At 33.7% G+C, this 24,504-nt stretch overlaps 1 protein-coding gene across 2 annotated transcripts in view; it reads right to left on the minus strand.

Moving 5' to 3' along the window:
- unc-45 (unc-45 myosin chaperone) overlaps positions 1-24,504 on the minus strand; it is a 368,157-nt gene that overhangs the window by 178,292 nt on the left and 165,361 nt on the right. For both annotated transcript variants that reach the window (XM_090393271.1, XM_090393270.1), the window contains exons 11-12: positions 11,208-11,342; positions 4,896-4,990 (exon numbers count right to left, since the gene is read on the minus strand). In XM_090393271.1, coding sequence (XP_090249397.1) covers positions 4,896-4,990; positions 11,208-11,342 — 230 coding nt within the window. The remainder of the gene's footprint in view (positions 1-4,895; positions 4,991-11,207; positions 11,343-24,504) is intronic.

A 24,504-nucleotide genomic window follows, 5' to 3' on the forward strand; every position in this document is an offset into this window, starting at 1 on the left:
TTAAGTATGCAAGTTTGTTCACAGAATCAGCCTCAGTGCTAAAAAATGTTCCAAACCTTAACAAATTTGGGTGCATGAGACTGCCTCAAATTTGGGACTTACATCATGAGAACATCAGTCCAACGGCCAAGACAATCCAATATAGCCCACTAGGGGGGCACCATTAGGATTTTAGGAACAACAATAATACCCTCTCTTCTACTTCATTTGCATTTTGTAGTGCCTGCATGCATGTGTCATAGTTGTATGTTCCCATGAAGATGGCAATGTGACATTGCCAAAATATAGGAATGATTTATTAAAGTTTCTTTTAATTTAATATTCCAGTATACGTTGTAAATTCCTTAAATAATTTAATAGTCATATTTTTACGTCTATTTTTGCCTGTTTTCGTTTAGGAGTGTCCCTTATTTTAAAAATATTGGCTTTTTACTCAAGAATTTTTAGGACATTATAGGTGTATTTTAAAGATAAATATATGCAGACTAGTAGAGGAAGAAATCTTGCACATACCTTGTTTGAATGTTAGGTTGTCTTTGTTTTGCATACTTCTGCTGTTAGGTTGTTAAAAAAAAAAAGGGGGGGGGGGGTTGAGGCAAGGTGGGAAATTAATTTTAAAACCTGGGTTATTTTTAAAAATAATATATATACATATATATACATTATTATATTTAAGGGTGCTTCTTTGGGGAAGGGTTTTATGGGGAACAGAGGCAGGGGAGAGCATTAATGGGAATGCGAGTCGTTTCGATCGTGCTATCGTTGTCAGAACATTTTGGGATAAGTGTAGGGCTATGTCATGTCGGCTTGGTGTTTCTGCCTTTGAGGTGCTTGTATAATCGCCTATTGGTTGGAGTCGTGACCTAATTTTATGTTGTGGAGCTTCCAATACTCAGAGATTAAGTAGGGTCGGTGGATGTTGATCGAGTTTCTGTCACATTTTATGGCTATCGTTTCCGATATTCTAAACATCGTTTCGTTGTCTTGTTTGTCTATTATTATGGCCTTGTCAATTATCAGGGTAGGTTTCTGTTCAAGGGCGTGAACTGCTATTTCTGTCTTCCCTGCACTCTGTATTCTATTTTTCTTTTTGATGTTGCGTTTTTTAGTGTTTAAATGTTCTGGAATAGGGATGTTAGTCACGGAAGTGTTCTTGTAGTCTAGCCCATAAAGACCTGATGGTAGAACCTGTGTAGGTGATATCACAGTCTTTTTGGCAAAGAAATTTGTAGACTATATTGTGGTGTTCTAATATTTCTTTGTGTGAGAGAGATTTAGTGGGTTTAAGAGAGTTGTGATTTTTAAAAATCTGTGTTAAATTCTTTAATTATGTGTTGAGATAATTACAGTTAGTTGAGAATTTGTAAGCATTTATAAATTGTGATAGGATGACATTTTTAACTGAATATGGATGGTATGAATAGAAATGGAGGTAGTTTCCGATATGCGTGGGTTTGTGGTATATTTTCGTGGCTATTTTGTTGTCAGTTCTGATTAATGTCAGGTTTAAGAAATTGATGAATTTGTTTTGTTCGGTTTCTATGGTGAATTTTAGTCTGTTGCTGTAATTGTTAAGGGATGCTTGTAAGATGGTGATGGTGTTGGTTCTCCAATGCATAGAATGTCGTCCACATATTTGCCATAAAAGTGATGCCGGAGGGGGGGGGGTAAAAACAATCACCGTAAACCTTCCTCTTCAAGACATTTAAAGAACAGGAATTCAATATGGAAGTGGCGTGCTAGAATGCATCATCAGCATCTTCTGCAAATCCAACTAACTGTCCCATCAAATCTGATCTCAAAAAAGCAGTCATTTCAACTATGCCAAAAGACAAAAGTTAAACGTCTAACCTACCCAGATATAAGGATACTTTAAATTAATCTGATCAGAAAAGGGTATCTTACAGTACATTAACATTAGCAATATTGGTGAACTAAAGCTTAGATAATCTGGAAACCATCTCATTCTCTGAAAACACAAAACTCCATGTCTCTAAAGGAAGGTGTTCAGTTCTGATAAACAAATATAGAGCTAAGATCTATAACCTAAGAATCCAGCCTCGCATAGCACCATCAACATTCTACACAGAATCTAGTGGTATGTGTTGATGACAGTGCAAAAAGATAGCGGTATCAATACCACATCAGATTCCATTCTCCCTAAAAACTTTTCGAAGAGACTTAAGAAGAGTGTTTCATTAAAATACTATCCCCCCCCCCTCCCCAACACACACAATAGAAATATATATCACATATATACTCCAATACAGTGAAAAAGAAAACACGTTATCAAATCTGACTTAAATAGATCAATTAATTGCATATAATATGGCAAAATAGATTTAATATGTTAATTCTACAATTCAGCTAATTAAATAAATTATAAATAATTTAATCCTATAGAAGCACTGCTCTATCAGAAAAATCTTAACAGGAATGATAACACTAAACTTATCCCAAATCTGAAAAGCTGTCTTAACCACCCAACCGGCCATGACGTCTACAGACATCAAGGTTACTTACTATGGATGCAAAGTGCATATTAAAATTGTAATACCTTTGATATTACATTGAAATAGATGATGGATACGAAGTGTATCGGGAGTGATGTATTTTATCCATATAGCCGGTTGGGTGGTTAAGAAATTATTATTATTATTGTACGGGCACATACATGGAGTCTGAAGACTCATCATGAGAGACCCAAACAATCTATCATACCTTTTCTTGAACTCATTAACAGACATAGCACTCACAATGGACTCCGGCAACCTATTGCACTCATTCACAACTCTCCAAGCAAAAAAATCTAGTCCACCCCCCACCCCTACTAACCACACCATTTGATGATCTTTTGTTCTAGCCCCTCTAGCCAAGTGCTGAAACATTTCCTCTGCATTAATCCTATAAAATCCTTTAAAGCAACTTAAATTTTTCTATCATATCCCCTCTTTTTCTCCTATCAACTAACTTCTGCAATCTACACACACACACTCAATCTATCCTCATAGGTTCCACGGACGACTCAACACCTTGGTCGCTACTCTCTGAATCTTCTCTACTGTTTTTTCATCCCCAAGAAACCTAGGAAACCAGACCTGAGCAGTAATTTAGATGTGGAAGTATAAAAGTCTTATAAAGAGGAATAACAATTTCCTTATCTCTACTTGTTAGTGTATTCTTCAACAGCCTAGTAATCTTGATGAAAGTTTTTTTCACTTGGTTATGTTATAAATTAAAGATGCCAAGTAATTATATTCTTGGTTTCATCCTTCATCAAAGTATAAGCAAAAATGTGCTTATATTTTGCCTTAGTATCCCATAATGCAAAGCACATCTTTATGGACATGTATAATACTATGCATTATGAGATGGGGGCCACTACCCAGATCAGTTTTGACCTTTATTGAGGTCTCATCAGTGGGAGCTAGATACTAAGGCAATTGATGTGAAGTCATTAGCTTCTATATAGAAGTACCCATGTTGTGCAATTACTTCATGCCCAAACTTTGTTTGCATACAATTTGATAGAGGATGAAACCAAGAATATAATGTCTTGGCATCTTTAATTTTTATTATTAACAAGTGAAAAAACTTTTAACATCTATCTCTAATTCAGAGTATTTTAATAATAAGATGTGACACCTTTTGACTACTTGTATATGGGAAAAGCATGACTTCTGCATTATATCTCTTCTGGGTCTGGCTCCCACTGATGACATCTTGGATTTCTGCATGATACTTTGGTTTTCTCTTGTTTCTTTTTCATTTTGATTTTATATTACTGGTGGTTTTGCTCCACTAACACTTTTTTAAGTAAATATTAAGACTGCTGGTAATGCAGTTAATATCTGCATTACAGAATTCCTTTTGGGGGTATCATGGCTGCATTTTTACAGTAGCTCAAAAAGAGCATTTGCTGGTAGTGTAGAATTATTTCTATATCATGGGATTATTTAATCCTCAGTCTTACAACTAAAAGTTGTTGGTTTTTTCCCTCTTACAATCAAATGTAGAGGTTTTAGTCTTTTTCCCCAACTGATATAATGGTACTAATTCCTCTAAGAGTACGAACTTTAGGAATTGAAATTCCAGGATGGGAAGCAGCGAGACAAGTTGTGCGGTGATTAGCTGAGCTGAAATCAATCAAAGTAGTGCAGTGTAAGTTCCGTTCAGGTGTACAAAAAGGCAGCATCCAACCCTAAGCGTATCCGTTTGTGAAAAGAAAATTTCTTAACAGGAAGCATTTCAAAACAATATGGATGAGGGAGGCAGTCAATATCAGAAGAGAAGGTAGAGAGGATTCACGAGACTTTTGCGCAAAGCCCAACAAAATCTGTTAGGAAAGTGTTACATAAACTGCAAATACACCGCTCCACCATTCACAAGGTCATCCATCATAAGTTGTCTATATGCATACAAAGTGCAGGTGTTACAGGAAAATTCCCACAAATGTTCACAACACTTCAAAGCTGGTATTTGCCTTGTTAATTTTCTTTTTAATCCTGGAGATGGCAGGGTAACTCTGGCAAAGCACTCCAGTAATGTTTAGTAAATAAAACATTCTTTAAATTAGTTCCTTTACGTATTTATAGTTAATTTCATATATTTTCAATTTAAAAAAAATAATATTTTTTAATTAGATATTTTGATGTACATGATTATTTAAATACAATTAGAACTTAAAGATATTCTATTTTCCTTAATGATACATATAATATAAAGACAATATAAAATTAATTCCTATTTGGTAAAGATATGTATTTGCATATGTTGGGATCAAGAAGACATTAAAGTCAATCTATACTGGAAATAAAACAAATATTTGCAAAACAGCATATTGCCAGTATTACTGCATCATCATCATAATAATAATAATAAAAGCATTAACTTACTTTCGACAAGCATGTGCAAGTTTCAAGTTGGATCCATCAGTAAAAAGTTGAATTGAGGCATCAAACCCTCCTACTGATCCAAGTTTACATAAGCCCTAAAAATGAAAAATTATAAATAATTTATGCACGATTATAAAAATCTTAAGGAATAATATACCATCAATTTTCTGGCAATGTGTGGCACCTTCTTTAGTCTAGACAAAATTATGAGAGTACACATTGAAATTCTTGTGGTCACCTAACTAGTTCACCTGGCCATCCGAGATGTGCTAAAATAATTAAACACATGCTCATTTGATTAGTGTCAGTGTGACTGTGGTGAAAGATGGTTTCAAAGGTTTAAGAAGAATAATGGAATTTCTGAATAGAAAATTTATTAGAATAATAAATTTTCTGAATAGAAAATTTATTATTCTAATAAATTTTCTATTCAGAAATTCTTTATATATATAAAGAATTTCTGAAAAAATGATACATAACATCATCATAACACTAATTACAAGTATAGACCATATTGGTCTGTTCCGGTCTCATTATCCATCCAATATCCTTTTTAGAGGTCTACCCTACCTTCTCTTTCCAATTAGCTTATATTTTCGTATTTGTTTAGGATGTCGGCCATTCGGTTTACATGTTCAATCCATTTTTGTTTATAATTGTTTAGTTTTTCTTCTAGATTTCGTTTTTAGTTCTTTTAAAATGTCTTCATTCCTTTTTTGATCTAATAATGTGTATTTTGCAGTTATTCTCATAAATCTCATTTCACTTGTTTTTATTCTTTGTTTATCTTGTTTGTTTATTGCCCAAATTTCACTGCCATATTATTATATGGCAGTAAATAATAACAAATTGCTAAAGTACTGTATTTTCAAGCACGTTTCTTTTTGTATTATATTTGGGGTTGAGTGTTCTATTTATCAGCTTATAACCTGTAAAAATTTTGAAGTTTTTAATTTTATGTCCTTTTCTCCTTCATATCATATTTCACATCCAAGATAACTGAAAGTATTTATCTGTTGTATTATTTTATTATTAATAAGTATTTTGCTTCTAACTGGAGTTTGTCCACAAAATGCCATTGTTTTAGTTTTATCTATGGAAATTTTCATTCCAAACTGTTCTACTATAATGTTTAAATTACATATTGCTCTTTGTAAATTGTCTTCCTTACCTGATATTATTACCTGATCATCTGCAAATAATAGCATATTTATTTTGTTATTCCAGGAAATTTCTATACCTTGATTGTTTAAGGTATTCTACTGTATTAATATTTCATTAATGTAAATACTGAAAAGTGTTGGAGACAGAGGGCATCCTCGACTTACTCCTTGGTTTATAGATTGTTTTTCAGACAATCTTTTCATTTATTTTTATTTTATTATCTTTGTATATACTGAATATTGCATGTAGTAAAATATTAGGTATATTTATTCTTTGTAATATATCAAACAGCATATATCTTTTTTACTTTGTCAAATGGTTTTTTGTAATCTATAAACGAAAAATGAGTTTACAAATTAAATTCTCTTCTTTTTTTTTCTATAAGTAGTTTTAAACAGAAAGCTGCATCCATTGTAGAGCGTCCTTTTCTAAATCCATTCTTACATTCTAATAATATTTTTTCACCATATATTTTTAGTTTTTCATCAAGTATTCTTGATATATATTTTGTAGCATGTATTCAATAAACTAATACCTCTGTAGTTAGCAGGTTTTGTTTTATCCCCTTTTTTTAAATATAGGTATTACTATGCTTGTATTCTATTCTATTGGTATTTGTCCATTTGCATATATTTTATTTAAAAATTTTAGTAATCTTTGATGAAATTTTTTTCCAGCAAATTTATACAGTTCAGAGTTTATCCCATCTTCTCCTACTGATTTGCCATTTTTTATTTTATTTAGATGTCCTTTAATTCTTTTATTGTTATCATATCATTTAAGGTATTTTGTAAGTTTCTGGTGTAATTATTTTTGATGCCAGTATTATCTGTCCAAAGATCTGTAAAGTAATCCAAGAATTCTTTTACATTTATTTCACAATTTATATTTGCTCATTTATATCTGCATTTTAGTATTTTGTATGCACTGGGTCTTATTTTGTATATGTCATTTTCTAGATATGATACAAATTTTTCAGAGAGCTTTCTCTGCGTCTTTTTCTGGTTTCTCTTTTGGCTATTGCTCTTCTTTTTTTATAATCAATTTCATCTTTTTTTTGCTACTTAACCAACTTTTAAAAGCCAGCTTTTTATTTTCAGTTATTGTTTTTATTTCATTGTCCCATATATGGAATTTTTTATTTTTATGATATTTTTTGTGTTCCTAGACTTTCATGTGCTGCTGATGTGATAATTCCTTTTATGTTATTCCATTCTTTCTCAATGTCTTTATTTTCTTGTATTTTTATTCCTTGAATTAGTTATTAATCCTCTGTTGGTATAAATTTCTTAAACTTGAATCATTTAGTAGTCTTACTTTGTAATTAGATTTTGTTTCCCTAGTTTGTTTATTTTTTTTTGTATTTTTTATAGCCAGTTTGGTAGAAATCTTAGTTTTGCATGTACTAATAGTGGTCTGTGTCAATCATTATTAGTAGTGACACAGATCACTACTAATAGTGATCTGTGTCAATTTCTAGCCCTCTTCTAACTTTAATGTCTAGGAAGAGGTTTGCTGCTTTTTCATTTGCTATGAAGTAGTTTATTATTGATTGTCCTCTTGCACACCATGTATATTTATGTATATTTTTATGTTTGTAAAATGTATTCATTATTTTTAAATTATTATATATTGTATAATCAATGAGTCGCTTTCATTTTTGTTTACTGTTGGTTCTCCAAATTTTTGTATATTATTGTTAATTTTTTTCATTCCTATTCTGGCATTAAGATATCTGGCTATAATTATATGGTCTGTTTTCTTTAATTTTTCATATATTCCTTGTAACTCTTTATAAAAGTAATCATTTTCTTCTTCTTTTCCTTCTTCAGGGGCATACACTCCAACAACTGTTACATTTTCTTTATTTAATTTTAATCGCACTTCTAATATTCTTTCATTCCAGTATGTATAATGAGTTATTTTTGCTTTAATTGATTTATGGATTCAAATCATTACACCAGCTTTTGCATGTATTTGTTTGTCCACTCCACTATATATGATATTGTAGTTAGCTGTTTCTTTTGTTCCTTTAAGTTTCTTTTTTGTTTCTGTAAGAACTGCAATTTCTATATTTTCGTCATTTAAAATTTTATCTAATTCTTCTTCTTTATGTGCTATGCTTTTAATGTTCCATGTAGCATATTTCACCACGTTTTTTCTTTTTCCAAAGTTTCTTAACCTTTTCCAGTTTGGATTTTGTTGAGACTTGAAAGTAATGTGTTTCCCTATGTCAAGTGACTAGAATGACGATAGGTATCCTAGTGGTGGGGCTGCACCTTAAGACAACTCGGCCTACCTTCTTTTTAGTAGATAGTGGAAACTACAGTTTGAGAGGAAAGAGTTGCCCCCCCCTCGCCCTTGAATTGCTCTAATAGCGGGGGGGGGGGGGAGTAAGAGGTAAGAGAGAGAGTAGAGGGAAAGAAGAGTAGAAGACCAGTCTCCAGATATGATATACCAAGTGTATATTGTACGAAGTAAGATCAGGTCTAGCTTGGGTATCTAAGGTTTGCCATGCCCGTACTCACCAATGTGAGCCCCCCTGAGGTGTCACTCTATATATCTTGACTCTCTCCCACTTTGGACTCTAAAAGCAATGTCATTAATTATTTTATAAGAACATTTATGCGCATTTCTGAGTGCAAGTTCTGTTTTTTCTTTATTTTGCCTCTTTTAATGTAAATGCCACCAGTGAATGACTGTTAGCCTATAGTATAAGTACTGTGAGAAGGCTAAGGATTAGATAATTCAGAAATCTTCCTCTAGAGACTAACCAAATGATAAGTAATAATTAAGGAATTGACAGCGTAGACTAGAAATATAAATTAAATAAACTTTAATATATACTTTCTGATATTTCGGCAAACGTCACGTTGCCATCTTCTTGGGAACTTAATACAAAGACAAGTGCATGCAAGTACTACATAACAGCAAATGAGAACAGAAGCTGGAAGCTACCGTTTTCCTAAAGTCTTGATGGATCCCCCTGGCAGGCTATATTGGTAGTTCTTGGCCTTTGGGCAGAAGTTCTTCTGATAAATGTTTCCCAAATTTGGGGCAGTCTCATGCATCCAAATTTGTTGAGGTTTGGCATGTTCCTAAGGGCTGAGGCTGATTCCATGAATAATCTTTCATATTTGAACTTGCTGCGGTGTATTACTGTGGCTTTCTTCCATCTTATTCTGTGGCGAGTATCCAGAGCGTGGTCTGCAAGCCCAGAGTGGCTGTACTGGTGAAATCGGATGTAATCCTTGTGTTCTGAGACTCTGATATTTGCTGTCCTACCTGTTTGGCCAAAGTAGGATAATTTACAGCTGCAAGGGACCTGGTATACACCAGGTAGGTCTAGGGGAAGTGGTTGGTCTTTAGTGGAGTGGATAAGGGATGCCAATTTTCTATATGGTCTGTAACAAGTGGTCAAGTCATGTTTTTTTTTTAAGATTTTGTCGATTTTTTCCGAGGTGCCTCGGATGTAGGGAATGGTGATGGATTTAGAATAATCTTTTTTGTGAAGGGGGGGGGGGGGAAGTGGGTTGTGGATAACTGGTTTAAGTATTTTTTGGATTCTTTTTTTTTTGGGGGGGGGGGGGGTAGCCATTGGCTGAGAAAGTGTCACGGATGTGATTTAGTTCGGTGGTTAGGGCTTGATCATTTGAACAGATTATTTTTGTCCTGTTGAATAGTGTCTTAATAACTCCATATTGTTGTGAGGGGGGGGGGGTGATGGGATTGTTGGTGAATGTATCTGCCTGTATGGGTTTTTCTATAAACTGAGAAAACCAAGGTTCCATCAGGTTGGCGGGTGACTAGGTGACTAGTGTGTCTAGGAAGGGGAGGTTATTGTTTTTTTCTTTTTCCAGGGTGAACTTGATTCTAGGGTGTTGGTTGGTTAAGTGTGTTAGGAAGGAGAGGAGTGAATCCGGGCCATGTGGGCAAACAGCAAACACATCATCAACATAGCGAAGCCATATGATAGGTTTTTGCAAGGGGGGGGGCGAGTTTAAAAACCTACAAAAACCTACCATGTGGCTTCGCTGCTTTGATGATGTGTTCGCTAGGAAAAACTTTAGAAAAACGGTAGCTTCCAGCTTCTGTTCTCATTTGCTGTTATGTAGTACTTGCGTGCACTTGTCTTTGTATTAAGTTCCCAAGAAGATGGCAACGTGACGTTTGCCGAAATATCGGAAAGTATATATTAAAGTTTATTTAATTTATATTTCTAGTCTACGCTGTCAATTCCTTAATTATTAGTTATCATGTCTAACCAGCGTATAAGCCTCTGTACAAGAAAGACTAACCAAATGTTCCATAAAGAATGTTTTCAAGACACTTGCTTTCAAGGACTTCAATAAGCAGCATTTGATTGTCTCACATCAGACATTCAAATTCGTCTGACAACTAAAGGTATTCACAAAACATCAGCCATGTCTCTGGTGAGATTTGAACCTTTATGCTGTTGGTTGGAATTGAATGTACTACCCACTCAGTAAACTAGGCTGGTAGTATAAGTGACATCAGTTGAACAGAAATTTTGATATTAATTTCATTTCAGACATTAACAACAAAAATGCAACAGTGTATCCAAAATAAACGCATTTTAAAGTGAATTCATTGAAAATGCAGTTCAAAAGTATCTGTATAAAAATCATAAGTGTTGATGAATAATTCCAGCAAGAATTATTTAGGATACAGCTGCTATCCAGCCTGTGAAATGGAAAACAGCTCCACTTTCCACCCTGCAGGGTATTGGTTCAAATCCAATTACAGAATGAATGTTTTTAGGTTTGTTATATGAATTTCATTACCTGATTTGCAGCAACCATATTTATCAGAGGCCGCTTGGTCTTTAGATATTAGGAATTACAAATTATCTAACCTTAACAATAAAAGGGAGAAAAAAAATTACACAGGTATTAATTTTAATGAAATACTACTATAAATTAAAAGGATAGGAAAATTATCTCGAGAAAAACATGAATTATTTTTCTGTTACTGCTTTATGTTTATAGTATAGTAAATGGATAACCAAATCTACAAAATTATATCATTTAAATATAAAAAAGATATGTTTGTGATGTAGTAGAAAAATCCAATTTACCATATTTACAAAGAGACAATGAATGGAAGGAGAAAAAAGATTTTACTTACCACTAAAGCACGAACTTTGATATTGTCATTCTTGGAATGGTATAATTTCTTCAATATATCTGTCCCCATGGAAACAATACTGGTACATTTATCCTTCTTGGAAGCACCAGCAATAATAGCTTCTGCTGCGACCCGCTATCAATTTTTAAAGTATAAAAAATAAAATAAATAAAAAGCAACATAGAAAGTCCTGTGATGATTAAAAAAAAAGACTCACCTGAATTTAAAAAAAAATGTTTTAAAAATAATAGAAGAACAAAAATTATGAGAAAAAGAACACTGATACATATGAGATAAATAGATAATTAAAATTACTTTTTTTGCAAACCCACCCCATCTGTATTTTCAGCTGAATAAATAAAATAATAACTGTTATTCAGTCATGCATACAATTAAATAAAAGGACGATTCTTGCTACAGCCAAATTATAAGGGCTACAGGAAGGTTTATTATAGTGAAAGGTGTCATTTTCAATTTTCTAATAACACTTTATGAGGATCTGGTTGGAAATTTTTGGAAGTTTGTTACATGGTGATTAATTTCACTATAGCAATGCTTACTACAGTGAAAACTGACCATTATAAAACAATAAACTTGCTCATTTTACTTATGAATTGGTCATCAGAAACATTGCAAAACTAACATAGATCTTGATCACTGTAAGAAGGTATATCAAATATGCTACCTCCCAAAGGTAGCATATTTGATATTTTTGATATACATATTTGATATAGCTATTTTAAAAATTACTTTCACCCATTCGGTAAAATTTTTATAGCGATAATGTAAAATTTTAAACATAAATATTCTAAATGATCTATGCTTTCTTTAACAGCATTTGAACATCTACATCAGGTCCAATAGTTGAAGGAATAGACAGCCCTAATTATCACTTAGCCAAGAAACTAGTGGCCGCACTCAAGGAGTTGGTAGGTCATTGCCCCTCCTACATAAAAAATACACAACACTTCATAAACAAAATCAGAAACATCACACTCAATGATGAAGATTTATCAGTCAGCATTGATATAACTGCCCTTTTCACTAATGTCCCAATCAATGATACTATTCTCTTTCAGAACATATTTCCACTGGATATCACAGCCTTCTTTGTCCACGTACTCCGCTTTGGGTATTTTATGTGACAAAATAATCTTTACCTACAAAAAAAGAAGGTACAGCCATGGGCTCAACACTCCCCCCCCCCAATAACTAACTTTCATGCAGAAGACTTTGAGAGCTCAAATATGTTGATGATATTTTCACCATTTGTCCCCATGGCTGTGAAACATTAAATACATTCCTAAGCCACCTGAACAAACAACACAAACATATTCAATTCACCATCAAGATCAAAAACAACAACTCTCTTCCTTTTCTAGTCACACTTGTCACGTCTTCCCCTCAGGCTGCTTCTCTTTCACAGTCTACTGGAAACCTACACGCACACACAGGCCAATACATACATAAAAATTAATACCACCATCCAACACAAAAACTAGGAGTCATCACCCTCAAACACAGAGCCCTAACAATTTTCTCCAATGAACAAGCTCTGAAATTAACCAAACATTTGTAAAAAATGGCTACAATAAAAAAAAAAAAGTTCACAAGATCCTTCATAAAAATGCCATTAAAAGCAAAAAAGATTACAAAAATGACATAGCCATACCTTACATTAAGTGCATTTCAGAAAAAATTGATAGAACACTACTTAAATACAATATTAAGACAACTTTCAAACCTCTGGCAAAATTAAGAAATTTACTTAAATTTTCCAATTCGAGTACACCATCAAATATGGTGTACTCCAATGAAAGACAAATATAGATTGTTAAGTGACTCTACATATGAATCCAGAAAGGTAGATTTTCTAAATGACTTGCCAAAACAAGTCAATAACATTTTAAAAGAAGATAACGTATCTTATCTCAATTTTAGGGGGTGACATTTACTGATTAACTGCATTCAAATCATGGAGAGCTAAATGAGGAAAGGGTGTGTGTCCTAGGGAAACAGAAGATGCCTTCTAACATATCTTTACAATGCATCTTTTTATACTACATGGATTTCAGAGCTTCTCTATTTATTACATCTAATCAAAAAAAAAAAAAAAAAAAAAAAAAAAAAAAAAAAAATCATCACCATTTACCTAAGTTTTCATAAAATGTTATTCTCAATGTTTGGGACTATCAATTTTTTATTTTTCTTGCTCACAGTTCTAATATTAGAGTGGCATCAATATTTGTAAGCACAGCTAACAAATGTGAATGCATGCCTTTATTCTTATTTTTTGTTTCAAAAACTAATGATGCCTCTTGATGAAGAATTAAGATAATAGAGCATTAAACAATAATAAAAAATAATAATAATCATTAAGCATCTTAACCAACAGTTCAATAATGGTGTTTATAAAGAGAATTATATAAGGAGTTTTAAAGTAATTTTTTTTCCATGCAGATAACTAATAAATCATAAATACTATATATTTCACTGCCTTTTTTTTTCTCAACAACATCAGGATGAATGTGTGAAGTAAAAACTAGAAAGAACAAATGCAAAATATCTAGACTCACTGAACTCAAGAACCTTCACCTCATCGCTTAACATGTTAAAGGATTAGTTTATATCAAGCTATGCACACTGACTTAACAGCCCTGGAAGAATATTAATTAGTTTATATGAAAGACAAGTTACTCGAGCCTGATAGACTGTTATGTCTGTCGATTTTAGGTATTTTTCAAACCTATTTATCTGTATTGTAAGATGAAGAAATCTTTCTGAGAGGAAAAACCCCTGAATACCTCCAAATGAGACCAGCTACTTATCTTCAAATGAAAAGGCCTTATAAAGGTTCTTCACACAGATGGGAAGTCAGTGACAAGTCATTTTAGGTGGGAGATGAATTTCACTGCTGGAGTGAGACCATCATCCTGCTTATTAGAGTCCTAAAGTTACTTCAAAAAATTTCCATATTTGGTCTTTACAGCAAGGTTGCTACCTAATCCTTAACCAACTGATAGTACTATAATGTAATACAAGCTAACAGCTTTTTTGTGGATGGGGTTTGCTTAAAAAAAAAAAAAACTAGCAGAACATCCAAGGTATGCTCTGCTAGTCTGTTTTTAGACTGCCCATAGCAAATATACATGTTATTTTCTTCTTACCAAAGTGGCCCATCTTGTCTGACCAAAATACCAAATCCCACATTGACAGTAGATATAGCAGACATCCAGGAAGGAGAGATAACCTTGGTGGTCTTTTATTTGTCACAGGAAGGTGAAGACTTTGTCCAGAGGTTGATAGATTCTAATTTTTTGTCACTGTAGAGGCAAGTCCAGTCTATCTATGTTGTACCTTTAATGCAGAATAGAGATATGGTGTATATAGAGTCTGGTCGGGGGAGGGTTGTTGTCATTTTCGTTGTAAGGATTTAGAAAGGCTTTTTTTTTTTCATGTTGTTGTAACCATTTTGTTCAAATGATTTAAGTAGAGCCTGTTGTTCTATATGTAGTAGAAGTCCTGAGGGTGAAATTCACTCTGCCCTGGAAGCTACAACTTTGAAAAAATTCCAAGTCGCTGGACAAAGATGGTGATGTGAAGCAGCATATAGATATCTCCCTGTGTGTGTAGGCTTACCTATTTGTGCATGTGAGGGACTCGTCAGACTGTCTTGTAACTAACTAAAGTATCCAAGAAAGCTAGAGAGCCCTTCTTTTTTTCTCTTCAACAGCGAGTAATTTGGGGAGTGGATATCATTGAGAAACTGCAAAAAGTTCCTCAACAAAGAGTCTTTGGATCATGCAGCCAAATAGTGAAGACATTGTCTGTATATTTCAGTCAAACCTTTAACTTGTTTAAAGAGTTAGTTATTTCAGCTAAGATACTCCAGTTTAAAAAAGTGCTTAAAAAGTTTGCAACTGCCAATAATATCCATTTCCAAATTATTTTTGGGAAGAGGTTCTACAGTTGTTTCATAACCTGGCCAAAAACTTGGCAATAGGGACAAATAGGAAAAAAATCAGTAAGTGTGCTAAAGGAACATTCAGCTGAACTGATTAGGTCAATAACCTGTTTGTACAATAATCTAGGGTCTTAGCTCAGGAAAGACCCCCATAGGAATGGAAAGAATGTATGATAATCCTGAATAACTAACTCTTATTTAGAAATATTGGTCAAGTGTTAATAAACTATTTAATCACCAACTAGTTTTGCCGGCTATTGCTTTCAGCATCTTCAGGGTACAAATAAGGTAGGCAAAGTAAATTACAAGCTAGATGTAACTGACAATTCTAATTCAATAACAAAATAGTACTGAGCGTGAAACAATACACGTGTCGCAGATATGTGTATTGGATACAATATTAGAGTGACCTTCAAGCCAGTTGAAACTATTCAGAAATTTCTAAGATCACTGAAAGACTTCCATCCTTTCTAGAAGTATGCTGGAGTTTACAACATCCTTTGTTCCTGTGGTCTTAGTTACATTGGTCAGACATCTAGAAGCTTTGAAATGAGATAAAGGGAACACATTGGTTATGTAAGAAATAACAGACAAGATATATCTGGCCTTTCTTCCCACTTCTCTACAACCAACCACATTATTGAATGGAATAAAAGTTATATGCCTTATATAGAAGAAAATTACCGTTCCAGAATCTTCAAAGAAGCAGCTACGGTTGCCCATTCCACAAAAAACCTCAACAGGAATCAAGGTTTTATCCTACCTGATATATGGAAGACCTTAATCAGATCACTAAACACACATGAAATGAACTTCAGCACCAACTACAAAATATTTCTCAACAAGTAAATGATGTTTCCGTCACATGTGTATTGTTTCACACTCAGTACTATTTTGTTATTGAATTAGAATTGTCAGTTAACATCTAGCTTGTAATTTACTTTGCCTACCTTATTTGTACCCTGAAGATGCCGAAAGCAATAGCCGGCAAAACTAGTTGGTGATTAAATAGTTTATTAACACTTGACCAATACTTCTAAATAAGAGTTAGTTATTCATTAATCTCTGTGGTCAAGAATTGTAACAATTTCAAGTATGATAGTCCTGTTTTGTACAAGGGCAGGCTAGAACCGTTATTCCAATCAGCATCCTGGAGTGATGATGAAGATTTTGGAAAAGTCAGAAAGAACTTGCATACAGAAATGGGTTGACAGACAAGTTATATTTTGCAAGGAACAGCATGGATTTACTAGAGACTAGGCATGTCTCAGTAATTTACTCATACTTTACATATGAGTAAATATGTATGGATGAGCTGGATAAAGAGAATGAATACACTATGATACGACCAATGGACTAAAGAATTTGACAGATTGAAATATCACCTGGGCTTGAATCCCATCAAGAAAATGAAGAACATTTATGAGAACTTCACAAATGAGGGGCACTCTCATTTTAGGTGGTAGATGAATTTCATCATCCAATGTGAGACCACTGCACTGCTTATTAGAGGCCCGAAGTAGCTTGAAAAAGTTCCATGCTTGGTCTCCAGAGCAGGGCTTCTGGACGATGTAAAAATAAATAAAAAAATTACAAATATATATATATATATATATATATTTTTTTTTTTATGAAAAAAATTGAATGACTAGAACCGAGATTTAATTAAAAAGGTTTTAATATAAACACACTACTAGTTTCGGCCTGTAACAGCCTTCTTCAGGTGACATTATAAAAGAAAAAACACTAAACATTGAGGGTTAAAAGACTATGAACAACATAGACAGTCTTTATAAAATAATTAGCATGAAAATGTTGTATTTGTATTTGAAGCTGTTCTTTCATTTGTTGCATTGTTGGCAGAGTGCGTGCTTGCTGCATCACGTGAACGCCAGTACATGATTACAGTTGAATGACTATCTGGGAGGTTGTAGCTTAAGTTGTTATTTAGATGAACAGGATTGAAGATGATTTCTCTCGATTCCACAATTTTTCTCTCTATTTCGTCACTGCAACAGAAGATGTTTGTAGATTTTTCCCAGTAGACTTCGTGACTTTGGTTATCATCATTAGGATTAGCCGAGAAAAGGATATGACTTGATAATGCACTTGCTCGCTGTCTCTTGAAAGTAATGTCTCTCATGTGTTCTTCCATATGCATTTCGACAGATTTGTCTGTCTGCCCGAAATAAGGAATATCGCAGTCACATAATATTTTATATACGCCAGGGTATTTGAGTTGATGATGACAAGGTTTTGGGTGGCTAATTAAGGAACGGATCTTTGGAAGTGGAGTGAACAAGGTTCTGATATTGTATTTTTTTAGAACTTTTGCTAATTTATGTGGAACAGTACTTATGTAAGGAATAGAAATATTGCCTTTGAATCTACTTGTTTCTTCTGAGTGATGTCTAGGAGGATTAAGAAGGAATTTGTTAATGATTTTCTTGGAATATCCATTAACTTCGAAAGAAGTTTTCAGATGGTTTATTTCTGTAAGCAGTTCATTTGGATCATCAAGAAGAGAACGGGCTCTATGTCCCAAGGTGGAAATTATTCCAAGCTTATGAGGAGGGAAATGATGGGACTGACTGTGCAGATGTCTGTTGGTATGTGTGGGTTTTCTATATATCGATATTTTTAGTTTACCAGAAGAGCGAGTCAGTTTGACATCAAGAAAAGGCAAGGAATTATCCGTTTCAAGCTCAGCAGTAAACTTAATACTTTGATGTCGGCTATTGAGATGTTCGAGGAAAATCATAAGGGATTCATGTCCATGGCTCCAAACAATGAAGACGTCATCCACATAACGTTTCCAAACTTTAGGTGTTAAAATAAAGGAAGAGATAGCCTTGGTTTCAAAATCTTCTAAGTAAATATTTGCAAGAACCGGAGATAAAGGATTGCCCATAGCCAGTCCATGATTTTGTTTGTATATATTATCTTGAAATTTGAAGTAACCGGACCTGATGCAATGTGTAAGCAAGGCTAACATTTTTTTGGATAACTTGTCCTTGAGTAATGTTAGGACTTCATCTGTTGGGACATTAGTGAACAAAGAAGTTATGTCCAAGCTAGCCATGATGTCATTTTCATCAACTGTAATATCCTTGATGTATGTAACAAATTCTGTAGTGTTCTTGATAAAGGAAGGTGATTTCCCTGAAAAACTTTTGAGGTATTTGGCAGGGTATTTTGAAAGATTGTATGTAGGAGAATCGATACCTTCTACAATTGGGCGTAATGGGGTGTTCTCTTTATGGATTTTAGGAACACCATATATGCGAGGAATTAATGGATGGAGAGAGCGTAGAGATAAATGGACGTTTCGGGATAATTCAGTTGTTGTTTTTAATAAGTTGTTTGTACGATTTTGAAGTTCACGAGTTGGATCTCTTTCAAGAAATCTCTATAGAAAACCCACACATACCAACAGATATCTGCACAGTCAGTCCCATCATTTCCCTCCTCATAAGCTTGGAATAATTTCCACCTTGGGACATAGAGCCCGTTCTCTTCTTGATGATCCAAATGAACTGCTTACAGAGATAAACCATCTGAAAACTTCTTTCGAAGTTAATGGACATTCCAAGAAAATCATTAACAAATTCCTTCTTAATCCTCCTAGACATCACTCAGAAGAAACAAATAGATTCAAAGGCAATATTTCTATTCCTTACATAAGTACTGTTTCACATAAATTAGCAAAAGTTCTAAAAAAATACAATATCAGAACCTTGTTCACTCCACTTCCAAAGATCCGTTCCTTAATTAGCCACCCAAAACCTTGTCATCATCAACTCAAATACCCTGGCGTATATAAAATATTATGTGACTGCGATATTCCTTATTTCGGGCAGACAGACAAATCTGTCAAAATGCGTATGGAAGAACACATGAGAGACATTACTTACAAGAGACAGCGAGCAAGTGCATTATCAAGTCATATCCTTTTCTCGGCTAATCCTAATGATGATAACCAAAGTCACAAAGTCTGCTGGGAAAAATCTACAAACATCTTCCATTGCAGTGACGAAATAGAGAGAAAAATTGTGGAATTGAGAGAAATCATCTTCAATCCTGTTCATCTAAATAACAACTTAAGCTACAACCTCCCAGATAGTCATTCAACTGTAATCATGTACTGGCGTTCACGTGATGCAGCAAGCACGCACTCTGCCAACAATGCAACAAATGAAAGAACAGCTTCAAATACAAATACAACGTTTTCATGCTAATTATGTATAAAGACTGTCTATGTTGTTCATAGTCTTTTAACCCTCAATGTTTAGTGTTTTTTCTTTTATAATGTCACCTGAAGAAGGCTGTTACAGGCCGAAACTAGTAGTGTGTTTATATTAAAACCTTTTTAATTAAATCTCGGTTCTAGTCATTCAATTTTTTTCATAAATATATATATATATATATTTTGACAATTCATTTTTACTCGGTTGGAATATTATAAAATATGTTTAATGACTATTACCGAGAGAAAAGATGGCAAGATATATTTAACAAGATACTACTAGTTTACTAGTTTCGTTACATGAACATCATCAGGTATCATACTCAAAGTATATAAAAAACTACAGAGACTTAAAATTGTACTAACAGAACAAGTGAAAAACAGTAGCATGTTTGAAAAAATGCAAGTACGAGTTCCATACAAACGAATACTACGCGCTGTCGCGAGTGCGCCAGTACTGAACAGAAGCAACGTGTGCGTCCGAGAGATTGTAACTCAGGCTGTTGTTGATATGAGAGGAATCTAGCCTACCCATGGTACAAGTGTATTATAGGTTTACTAATAACCTTTCGTGGGTGGGAACCACATAAAAAAAAAAAAAATTAAGTTACTAAGTAAATAAAGTAGTAGTCAAGTTTTCCTCTGGTTTTTCATCCCACAAAGTAGGCAAGCTAGCCAGAAAAATATATGCAGATTACCAGCCATAACAGCCTTCTCATAAACAGTAATCAGGTTATTAAGAAGCCAAGTTCTTGTGAAAGACTACTAAAACCTAATGAGAAAGAGAAGATGGGATGGGATAGGATTGGAATATAAATCAGTGACCTAGATAAAAGAGCATCTGACAGAGAGAGGTATTAGGAAGTGGTATGGAAAGATGAATCTGCCAGATTTAAGGTGACCAGTAGTTCTCCACAGAGCTCAGTCCTTGGAACACTGTTGGTCAATCTATACACTAATGATAATGGAAAGAACCTGATAGGAATGTTCAATTGTTTGCAGGCAATGCAAAGATTGACAACACAATCAGGGATGCTACTAATATACAGCACTTACAGAATGACCTGAATAGGCTTGGAATTGTCAACAAATGATAATGGATTATTAAGTGTATAGTTATGCACTCTAGCATGATGAGATTTTCAATATCTTATTATATGTTGGGATTATGCATGGAGAAATCAATGGGAACAGGAATCATGAAGATATGGTGGATAAAAAGTTAAAGTTCAAAGCTGCAAGTAAAACACAGAGAATAATTGCAATGTAAAAACACTGCCATATAAGGAAAGTATTTTGCCACTTTACAAGATTTTGATATGATCACACCTGGAATACACTGTGCATAAATATGCAAAGATGATATTGGGATTATGGAATGTAGATTATGAGGGCAGATATTGAGATTATGTGGGCTGCAGATACCAGGTGAAGAAGTGGTGATATGATAGAGAGAGAGCAAGTGACAACCTTCTGAAAGAGTATTATGGGATACCAGCTAATGAAATTTTTTGTTATATAGAAGGTGGGGAGAGCACAAAGGCCATGAACAGAAGGTGAGTTGGCATGCATTTAAGAAAGCGACGAGAGAAAAAAAATTTTCTATCAATGAGCCATGCGTGAGTGAGTGGAACAGGCTGCTTATTGATGTGTTGAGTGCATGTAGCTGGTGCAGGTGATGTATAGCCTCTCTCAAAGAGTCCTTTATACCCTATTAGTCTAAAGGCATATCACACAATGAAGTCATTATGCTTTATCAATTGCTAAATTTGCATAAAGAAAATATAATTAGTCATTTTATTTCATTTTAGTTCTTTGTCTCCTATATCCTTTTTGTGGAGGATGCTTATGAGTCAATGCTAAATAACTGAAAGAGACTTTTAGAGCATGCAAGAAATGCATAGAACTAACCAGAGCTTCTGTCCATATGTCCAATCACCTGGTGTATCCTATTACTAGATATTCACTAGGATAATGAACAAACAAAAATGGGCTGGCAATTTCAGATTTATTTGACCAAACTGTGTTCTGTGTTGGTTTAAACCATATATATAATACTGAGAGTACAAGACTAAAGTTTTTCATGTCTTCAGTAATTCACAAAAAGGATTTAAAAATTAGAATTCATATTAAATTTTTTTATGAATTCTTCTTACGAATAAGTTAAGATTTTAAATTTTAAAGTATAGTACTTTTACCACCTCACTATGGTAAATGCTATGATTTACAAATATTCGGGCTTTTAGAGTATATAAACTTAGGATCATAAATAAGAGTTGACATCTGAGAATCCATGATCAGATGGTCTGTTTTCATCAGGAAACTAGGATGGGAATGAAAAATAACTTTTTTTTAATTGGAATAACTTCAGACTCAGCAGAACTTAAGAAAGGCACCTTCAATGTACGATCAACAAAGAGAGCAGTCTAGCTAGCAGAAGAATTCCAGAAACAAAACTAAAACAGTTCAAATAATTCTAAATAATAACCTTAAGATGATAGATTCAAGTAACAGTGATCAGGATAAGGAAAAAATAGCTCATTTTCAATACAAGAAACTTTTTGGTGAAATGACAATTAGAGTATTGTGGGCAAATTTAAAAATAAACAATTAAAAAAGAAGACTAATTTGTGTCTATGGATCCATCTATTAGGGAAGAAGTGGATGAATTTTTTGAATCCTTAGAACTAGAGAGAGTAGCTACCAGTGAAAAAGGAAAAGCTAGTTCTTGCTGAAGAACCAAACAGCAGAGTAAGATATGAATCCCAGATATAAAAGTTTGGGGAAAATTTGGACTAAAAGGCAATGGTAGAAATAATGCATTTGTTAGATCCGATAAAATAAATATCTGCTGGATTTCTATTCAGGAGACAAAATATTACTTACACACTTTTCAAAAAAAAAGTGCCTAAATTCACATTTCACTAAATGCACAAGAGAAAACACAATAATAATAATAAAAAAAAACTTAACTGATTATATTACTGTTGATAAGTGATATTTCAGACTGGTTCTGGATACAAGAGCATGCTGGGATATGAAATTGAAAAGTTATTTGTCATAAATGTGTATCAAAGTCAAACAATTAAATGGAAGTTACTGTTCTTAGGGTTTTGGAATAGAATTATGGGTGAAGCACCTAACGCTATGAGGCCAGTGTAATATGTCTGTTAATTGTGTGGGTTCTGGCTGGTTTGCTTGTTTTTCAGGATGATAAACAAGAAGAGAAACTTACCCCAGTGAACAACAATTCATATAGTGTCAAGATTCTTGGCAGGGCTGATGGCGAGATAGAGCATAGACAGATAGGAAAAACCCTGCCACTCTTTATGAAACTTGCTAATGCACCTTCACAACTGAAAGGTAAAGGTTTCTATGCATTCTGGAATTTGAACCCAGGTTTTTCTAACCCAAGTCAAACAGAAGTAGGCTTAAAGATACAAGGTTATGCAACTGAAAATATTTAAAAACACAACATTCTTTGCCAGCTAATAACAGTCTTCAATTCTCAGGTCTTTGGAAGAAGATACAGGACATTATACTGATACTTTATCTCACCATCATTCCTATTTCAAAAATTTTGGCACTATAAGAATTCTTTTCCACCAGGATAAGTTTCTCTTCTTCATGGCCATTTGCCTGCAACCAGAAAGAACACATAACATCTACTTTTTATCTAATGGTTTCAGTGATACTTTTGTCAACATAGCCAAATTTAGAGTTACTCCATCTTCAGCTCTTCCTGTATTTAACCATGTGGCTATCTATCTTTTATGTTCAAGGAATTTCCAAGAACACTGCTAGGCACTTGAAACTTTTGACATTTAAGATGAATTCCATCCTATATAGAAGCTTTCTAGGATATGAAATTGAAAAGTAATTGTCATAAATGTGTATCAAAGATTTAACAGCAATCGAAGTCAAACAATCAGATGACCTCTAAACCATCTAAATCTCTCAAATTTGGAAGTAAAACCTGGATTCTAAAACAAACACAGAAATAAGAGAACGATTAGATACAAAGAACATTGTACAAGAAATAGAAGAATATCAGCAAAATTGGCTACACCACAGAAAGGATGAATAACAATAGAATTCCCAAACAAGCCTATAAATATAAACCTACAGAAAGAAGAGACTATGGATGCCCAAGACTAAGATGGAAAGACCAACATCTGTCGAGCAGGAACAGGACATAAAAAGTCTATACCTGAATTGCTCAGACGACGATGACGACAGAAGCTTTCTTCATTTTAAGGTTGTGGAAATGATAAATTTCCTTCCTCCACTGAAATTCCCTAGGGATGTATCAGATCTCTTATACCTGTAGTTTATCTTGTTTTGGCAAATCTGGGAGATCCACAACTGCTTGTCATAAGGGACATACTGCATTCATTAAGTACCGTGAACCAAAACCAGTGGGAACCAGACCCAGGAAATACTGAGGTTGAATTAATGCATAAATAATATACTTTCCAGGTGCAAGTAGTCAAACCATGTATCACCTTATTATTAAAATACTTTAGATCAGAGATAACGGCAAATTTTTTTTTCACTTGGTTACAAAGTAAATAAAAATATGTGACAAGAAATTATCCTTGTTTTATTCTTGATTCAAGTGCACCCAAATAAAGTTTGCATGTGAAGTATCTTCCTCTATTTGTATAGAGAATGTTGATTTTACATCAAATCCTTAATCTACAGGCAACTGATGTGAAGTCTTATTTAGATCATCTCAACACTGGTCTCATATTATTCACAAGAATATGTAAAATCCTGAATGTTAAACATTACTACTATATTTCATTTTGGATCATCTCAACATTAGTCTCATATTACTCTCAAAAGAAAACCAAACAAGCATTCATTTTGTTTCTATCATTAGGAATCCAAGTACCTAATAAAATAATCCTAATAACTGTAGTATGTGCTTAATTAAAAGTTGATATTAGCATTCTTCACAAGCTGATATGATGCTAATAAGTTTAATTTGAAAATTTTAAGAAGATAGGTAAACAAACAAATACATTAGGATAACTATATTATGTGCACTCAACAATACATCAGAAAATCTGATTGATAAACTG

Source organism: Typopeltis vanoorti, chromosome 5 (genome assembly GCF_054136105.1).
Source record: "Typopeltis vanoorti isolate ZY-2024b chromosome 5, IOZ_Tvanoo_1.0, whole genome shotgun sequence".
Taxonomy (NCBI): Eukaryota; Metazoa; Arthropoda; class Arachnida; order Uropygi; family Thelyphonidae; genus Typopeltis; species Typopeltis vanoorti.